The sequence below is a fragment of the Porites lutea genome, chromosome 5 (genome assembly GCF_958299795.1).
Source record: "Porites lutea chromosome 5, jaPorLute2.1, whole genome shotgun sequence".
NCBI classification, from domain to species: domain Eukaryota; kingdom Metazoa; phylum Cnidaria; class Anthozoa; order Scleractinia; family Poritidae; genus Porites; species Porites lutea.
Window position 1 is genome coordinate 33,381,838 of NC_133205.1, and position 7,500 is coordinate 33,389,337.

General features: G+C 36.7%; 1 protein-coding gene and 1 long non-coding RNA gene across 2 annotated transcripts in view; both read right to left on the minus strand.

Annotated features, from left to right (window-relative positions):
- Window positions 1-247: 247 nt before the first annotated feature.
- Window positions 248-5,785, minus strand: LOC140938694 (uncharacterized). Its single transcript, XR_012165556.1, has 3 exons — window positions 5,709-5,785; window positions 5,338-5,386; window positions 248-281 (listed from the first exon to the last, which is right to left on the minus strand). It is a non-coding gene; the product is annotated as an uncharacterized lncRNA (long non-coding RNA).
- Window positions 5,786-5,803: 18 nt separating this feature from the next.
- The window catches only part of LOC140938258 (uncharacterized), a 33,427-nt gene continuing 31,730 nt past the window's right edge, over window positions 5,804-7,500 (minus strand). The window contains exons 6-7 of the mRNA XM_073387764.1: window positions 6,628-6,710; window positions 5,804-5,839 (exon numbers count right to left, since the gene is read on the minus strand). Coding sequence (XP_073243865.1) covers window positions 5,804-5,839; window positions 6,628-6,710 — 119 coding nt within the window. The remainder of the gene's footprint in view (window positions 5,840-6,627; window positions 6,711-7,500) is intronic.

Consider the following 7,500-nt stretch of genomic DNA (forward strand, 5'->3'; position numbering starts at 1 on the left):
TGCTAAAAATAGCCTTAATAGGTCACGTGACAATTAGTGACTTCAATCATCATTCAAAGTTATTAAACTTATACCCAGGAAGTTTGTCTTTAAGTTAATTTGTGCTATATTGAAAGCTAAAGAAGTTAGACCACCCCCCCCCACACACACACACTCACACACACTATTTGTGAGGAATTAGATAGAAGACCAATGCCTTAATTTTCTTGAGTAGATGACAAGTTTTGATATATAGGATGATACCTTACCAGTTGGCTTGTCAGTCCAAAGAATCCTCTTAACTAGAAGAATAATAATAATTATTTGCAAGAGAGGATCTGTATATACAAGAATATCTGTCTGGATTTGCAAAAAGGCACCTCCAAGATTTTTTAGCAACTGTTTCATTTTCAGTATTGGCCATTTTTTCCCCTATGTTTTCAGTACAAAAACCCTTAAGGGCGACTTTCTGTAAATACCACGGATGGGTCTCAAAGTTCTTTGTCACGTAATCCCTCGTTTCGCTAAGGGGGAGTGGCTAGTATTCGGGTCTGTTGGCAAAAAATGTGAGGTAGGTCAAAATGTTTTCCTTTTTTATAGCTATAACCATTTGTTTCATGAGAAATGACAGCCGAATAGAATAGCTACCGACACTAAAGCCGTTTTGTACATATATGATAACTGTCACAAATACGGTAAAAGTAAACAAATACGCACGTAAGGGAAGTGTTGTAGTCAAGAAGTTCATAGCACACTTTCTTAAATTAGAATTGTTTTTGCTTTTGAAAATTTACCACTGTGAAACCTAAACTCGTTTTTGGTGTTTAAACTGGCGGAAAAGGGGCGAATTTGAGCCAGAGTTTCAAGCGCTGTCTAAGTTCTCGCTTGTATTCATCAATACAACTGCAAGTTCAGAGGTTGTAAATCACGCGAGTACCGTAAATGTTTTCAGTTGTAAAAACTGAAAATTTCACAGATTGATAGGGGAATTCGAAGCATTGCTCTTTCTCTTGAACCATTTTACTAATGACAGCCATGTACCAGGAACGAATTTTCGCCGTTGAAAAATAGCAAAATTGATGGTCGCGATTATGCTGATTTACAGGGTAATTTTGAAAAAAATATTTCAAAAAATCAGATTGCAATCTTTTGAAATTGTAACAACTTTTAGATAGAAAGGAAGGATCATAAAATTGTTTAATATAAGAAAAGTCATGGTATTAGTTTCCGTTTCCATTCACGAAGCGAGGGAACCAAGCACATTTTTCGGTGGTTTGAAGGCCTCTCAAAGGTGAAAATTGAAAAAAAATTGATTATTTTGGAAAATATTAGGTCAAACGAACTGAGTCTTTTCATTAGTATTTTCTAAAATAGTTCCCAAAGGGCTTTGTTGTGACAAAGTTTGGGGATTCCGCTTTTTCGATCTTGCATACCTATCCGTGGAAAAAATTTATCGTTGAACCGAGTTTCTCACAAGTTGGACAATAACAAGTGAAAAATGCACACGGCGCACGTGCAAGAGAACAAAAGTATATATCTATCTATATATCTCTCTGTATGAAAACCTTTTTGAAAACGGGTGTATATATATATATATATATATATATATATATATATATATATATAACCTATCAAAAGCATCGTTTAGAAGACACTCCCTTCACAACTCAATAAATACAGTACCACAAGTGAAGAGTAAAACAATATGTTTTTCGTCTCTCACCTATATTTCGGCCGTGTTAAACGGCCTTTATCAGGGTGAATGGCCGTTACAAGCATCACACACCATTATAACATGATAACGAACAAATTTGAAAACTTGCACTTGATATATATATATATATATATATATATATATATATATATATATATATATATATATATATATCTGGGTGTGTGTGTGTGTGTTTTTAATGCTGTTTACATCTTTCCCTACCCCCTCCACTACATATCATTTCCCATAATTCTCCCTGTGATATAAAACACTATTACATTTGAAATCAGCGTGCGCGGTAGAAGTTGGTTTCCCTGGTCGGTTAATTTTCTAGCTTTCTTTCTGGCCGCCTGCAGCAAAGTTTTCCGGAAGGCATCATTAAGCCTCACATCATGACGGAAAAATTCTCACGATTGGCAAAGTCTGCCGTCGTCCAATATGTTACCATATTTCGTCTCATTTTGGCTAAACGGGTGAGACACTGATCTCGGGCTTGAGACGGAAAGGCATCACTGATTGCGAGCTTTGATGTGGGCGGTGACAAGTTTCTGGCCTCAAAAAGTAGTTTTTAGAAGTCAAATCTATTCGGCCAGAGCAAAATTGAGGCTGATTTCTGACCAGGCCAGAGACTTGGTTTAAAATTGTTTTGATGGCCGGCCTCTATGTGTTCCTTTCAAAACGGCTCATCTACGTCCAGGATCTTGAATAACACGACTGAGTCTGGAAAGTTTACATAATATGATTTATGTGGAGAAAGCGAGAGTTATTGAGTGAGAGTAATTTGATGATATTTCGTGCGTATTAAGTGTGGAAACATTGTGCCTGGTTGGTTGTGGATAGTTTTATCAGTGTCGCGAACGTGGTTAATTATGTGATTTCCTGAAGTTGTTGACAAACAGAATTCACAGGTATGTCATGCTGCTCGTGTTAATATAACGATATTGTGTACATGTATGAAAACGCTTCGTGAGTGTTTAGTGTTTTGTCTTAGACAACCGATTCTGGGCTCAACAAAGGTAAATTCCAGGTCTGTTTTAGTCGGGCATCTTGCTGTGAGCGTCATAATTTGAGAGACTGAAAGGTCATAATTTCTGTGCTTTTAAATGTTGTTCGTTTCTTTACAAATCTGTAGCTTTTGCGAAGAGCGACTTTCAACTTTTTTTCTTCACCGCAAGGGTCAAATCAGGGATACCCAACAACTGTTTTCTGGCAAATATCGGTTCGGAGAAGCAAACATTGCCTATAATTTTCTATTGCTTGAGGACAGCTATAAATTTCTAGATGACCGTTCCATTCATGAAGTTACAATTTTCGAAACTTATCTCATAAATATCTTACGATTTTCTGACGCTTAATTTTTCACGTTTCCCTGTAATACTGTTTTTCGTGGAAAGAGGTAACCTAAAATTTTCGGATTTAAATGACTTGTGTGATTGAGATGAGAACGGATGTTTTATGATTCAAATGAGTCAATGAGTCATGAGTCATGAGTCATGAGTCATGAGTCGTGAGTCATGAGTCATGAGTCATGAGTCATGAGTCAATGAGTCAATGAGTCAGATCTGAAAAAATAAAAGTTTCGGTAGAACAATAAATTAAGCATTACTTTTACTTAATTTGCCTACTTTCTTCATTGCTGCCTGCACATGCAAGGCCTATTTCTGATATGAAATCTCAACCTGGGCTGTTTGTTAGCAGTATCCCAGGCCATGCTGCTACTACTAATTAAGTGCATGCCCTGAAAAATAGCCTTCCCAGACACCCCTCAAGAACCATTTAAACCATCAGACAATCCATACTACTAGAGTTTCCGTACCAGAAGTGAAGTGCTGCCCCAAGGTTGTTCATATTAGTTGATGCACGAGTTTTAAACAGGCGAGCTAATGTAAATAAACACAAACATAATGCAAACAATGAATGCCCAAAGATTTTAATCAATCAACGAGCCTTGAAAGCTGTTTAAAATTACTATGGGTGTACAGTAATACCTCAACAATAATTATTCGTACACTGTATGTTTCTAATATAAACACTGACTGTGTACAACTGTTCAACTCGCTGTTTCATACCCCTCCTCGGGCAAATTACAGTTCAATTTGTTCGCCTCGTAGCGTCTATGGATTGTTCGCTTAGTGTCCTGGATCGTCTTCAATGTGTTCATGATCGACAGCGATCCACAGCATGAATTCAAAGAAAATTGTATCCCCCTTGATAAGATTCCTCGCTAAAACCTAATGAATACTCCCCGGAATACTTAGCTTTACACCAGCATGACAAGCTAATGAGTAACATACCGATACAGATATAAAAGTTGAACTTTCCTTCGCACTCATGACCGATTTTCTACTTCAAACCGGGCCCAAACATAGGCACACCGAATATCAAAGAACGACCGTTCCCAGATTTGAGTCTTCGAGCGCTAATAAATTCCATAATAGGTTTATCTCAATTTACTTTAAGCGCTGTGTTCAAAGGATATTAAACACTTTCTTCCGAAGCACTCGCAAAATTTAGGCTGGCTTTTTTTCGCTTCTGCTATACGGCAGCGCCTGGGAACTGCTAAGCCCAGGTCGAGGTCAAGATTTCATGTCAGAAATAGGCCTTGTGCTGGCAGCAAAGAAGGAAGTAGACAAAATAAGTAAAAGTAATGCTTAATTTTATTGTTTCTACCGAAACTTTTATTTTTTTCGGATCTGACTCATTGGCTCATGGCTCATGACTCATGACTCATTGATTCATTTGACTCATTAATACTTTACACTCGATTGAGATAGGAATCAGAAAAATTCTCACATTCGTAAAGCTATAAATTGCATCAGAAATTTTCTGAAAAGTAATACTGAAGCCCTTGAAATTTCGAAAGGACTCAAAGTCCCTGGGATTACCGAACAGTTACAAATTTTATAGCGCGGCTTAGAATGTATTTCTAGACATCTAAAACTACTCTGGATAGCCTAAAAAGTGTTTTTAACGTATTTAGGAGGAAATCGTCGTTGGGTGCCCCTGTCAAATTGTTAAAACGTACTTGGAATTTCTGTAGGTACCTTTTTATAGATTCAGACAGATATATGTTACATTTTCCTTTTCTGCATGAGGGATGGAATTTATTTTTCAAAGTAAATACAAGATCAGCTTTTCGGCCTTCATAGGCATCGATAATAGTCGAAAATTCCAAATTATGTATTTATATATGTTTGCGTCTGTTTTTATTTTCATTTTTATTTTATTGTATTTATTGTATTTTTTTTTTTTTTCACAACGCTTGGAAATATTCAACAATGCCCCCCCCCCCCCCCCCCCCACCCCCATGACTTTGCGTTTAGATATTCGGTTTTATTGGCGGGACGTAAACTTGTCACCTCCGCCTGGTTAGCGGGATACTTGGATGAGTGCCTGTAATCATGACGTTCTGGCTACTTGTTTGTTATTTGTCCGAAACATCACTCTTGCCATCACCAGTATAAACATCCCTCGTAATCTGTCATTATCATCGTTGCTCCATATCCAGACATAGTTCCGTGTGTGTTATCTCCCAATTTTTCTTATCCTCAAGGGACGCAGTTCTCCACACCTTCGCATAAGCTTCACTACAGAAACGCTTTGTCACGGCGCAAAGAGCAGCAGCGAAGGATACTAAAACTTACCCTGAAACCACTCAAATTTATTACTGTATATAAGTGGTAGAGAGAGCACCTGTGTAAACAAAGAGGAAGTCAATCCTTTTGATCGCCGTCATTTTTGTTCAAATTATGCAGCCTGTATGTTTTAGCGCTCTAAACGGTAGGACACCTTATATATAAGTCTTTCAATGATGGAATTCGATTTTCATCCAAGAAAAAAAATCCTTCAAGGACCATTTAAACTGTGATACTAACTCTAAGCTAACTCTAAGCAAAAAGTAACAATAAACAAATGTAAAGAAAAGTAATAAAGAATAATTAATTAAAGAACACGAGGAGAAGAAAGAAAGGAAAAAGAAAACGAAATTGTATGTCTTGAGTATTGTTCCGCATACCTTGGCAGAAATCCATTGATTGGCGCCTCCCTCAAAACCGTGTGAAGAGTTGTCTGCTATCACATTTGTAATAGTCTAACAAAAAATAATGAGATTTAAACGTTGTTGTTGTTTTTGATACCTATAATCCTCTAAAAAGAGAAATAAAACCAAATAAACAAACAAAAACAAATTAGAAACAGGCGCAACTCATACAATAAAACTTGATTGCACGGATCAAGCTGTAGCAACACTAGCAGCGCAAATGAAATTTACTTTCACGGCGCAAAGTGATTAAAAAACGAAAACGTATTCAAATGCATTTATTAGGTAGTTAGTTAGGTAGATTAACAGAACCAGAAGTAAAAAGAAGTTAGCAGGCTGTGATGTTGCAGGCTACTGACTTTTTTTTCTTTTTTAGCCTCTTGTAAGCGATCATTCGATACAATCAACTGATCATAGTGTTCACTGTATGTACTACGCCTCAGAGTGTGAGAAAAACTTTACGGACTCAACCTGGATTTACCCATATTGTAACATAAAAATTGTATACCATTGATTCTCTCAAAAAAGTAGATGCGTCCAGACTTCTCCATGTGAAATACATCCTGACTCTTGTAACGTTAATGTAATGTTGTAAAGTCATTAATAAAATCTTTTTTTTGCTTTAAAAAAAAAGACCAAAAAAAAAAAAAGAAAAGAAAAGAAAAAATCCCTGACTCTTGTAAGCGCCCAAGAGCGCGACAACTAAGTAGTCACTTTTTGGGTGGTCGCTTATGGGAGATTTGACTGCTTTTGGTCCAGTTTTATGTTGTCTAGCTATTGCAAAAAGGACCGTAAAGAACCACTGAAGTTAACAGTGTTGAGCAGTGGTAGCACTAATCCAGTCTTTCTTATGGTAGGTATTTCTCTAAAAGTAAAAAGTTCAAAGAAGACCTACCTTGTCCAGGTCTTGGCAACAGTAGTGATCGTAGTCGTGCCCATAAGCATAAGCCAACTTGTATCCAGTCCAGTTCACTGATTCTGATACAGTGTAATGGAACAGTTATCTCAAAAGTACACTGTAAGTTTTTCTAGCTCATATTCATCATGTCCGGCTGTTACACACTTAACTTGCATTGTGTTCAATCAGTAAAGTTATATTGCTGATCACCCTAAATGCTTTTCTAATCCAATATTAGATAAATTAGCGCAACGTGCAACGGAAATGACAAATTACCTTCTAGAGTTTATGTCTTTCATGTGCTTTGTTTCCATTACTTTTGTTTTGTTTTGTTTTGTTTTTCTTTTTTTGACAACGACAAAATGTAGCTTTTTTGAGGCACTCTGTTTTGTGGCGTTTACAGCCAGTCCAGTCCACAATATTCTAAAGCTCACTAACAACGTATAAATAAAATTTGAAAATAAACGGAAATACTAAATTAGAAAAGCAACTACGCTGATTAACGTTTCGTAAACGAATGGTTTATTCGTTATTCCGTCGTAGCATTTATCAGAAGGCACCGTCTTTATTAATCATTATCAGGTGGGTCATTTAAGTATTTATTCACTTATCCACTGCACAGTGATCGATCCATATTAGATAGAGCTACTTATCCTTTGAATAACTGAGGCCCAATGGATATGATTCCGCAATTAACAACTGAATGACTGAGTAAAGTTAGCAAAATCAAAAAAAAAACCTTTTTCTTTGTAGCGGGCTGCTCGGACTAGTTTGTAAAAAGGTATTTCCGAGTTGTTGACGATACTGCGTTGACTTAACGTTGCTCTTGCCTAGAAATATTGAGATGCAATGTTGATTATATTCAATCAT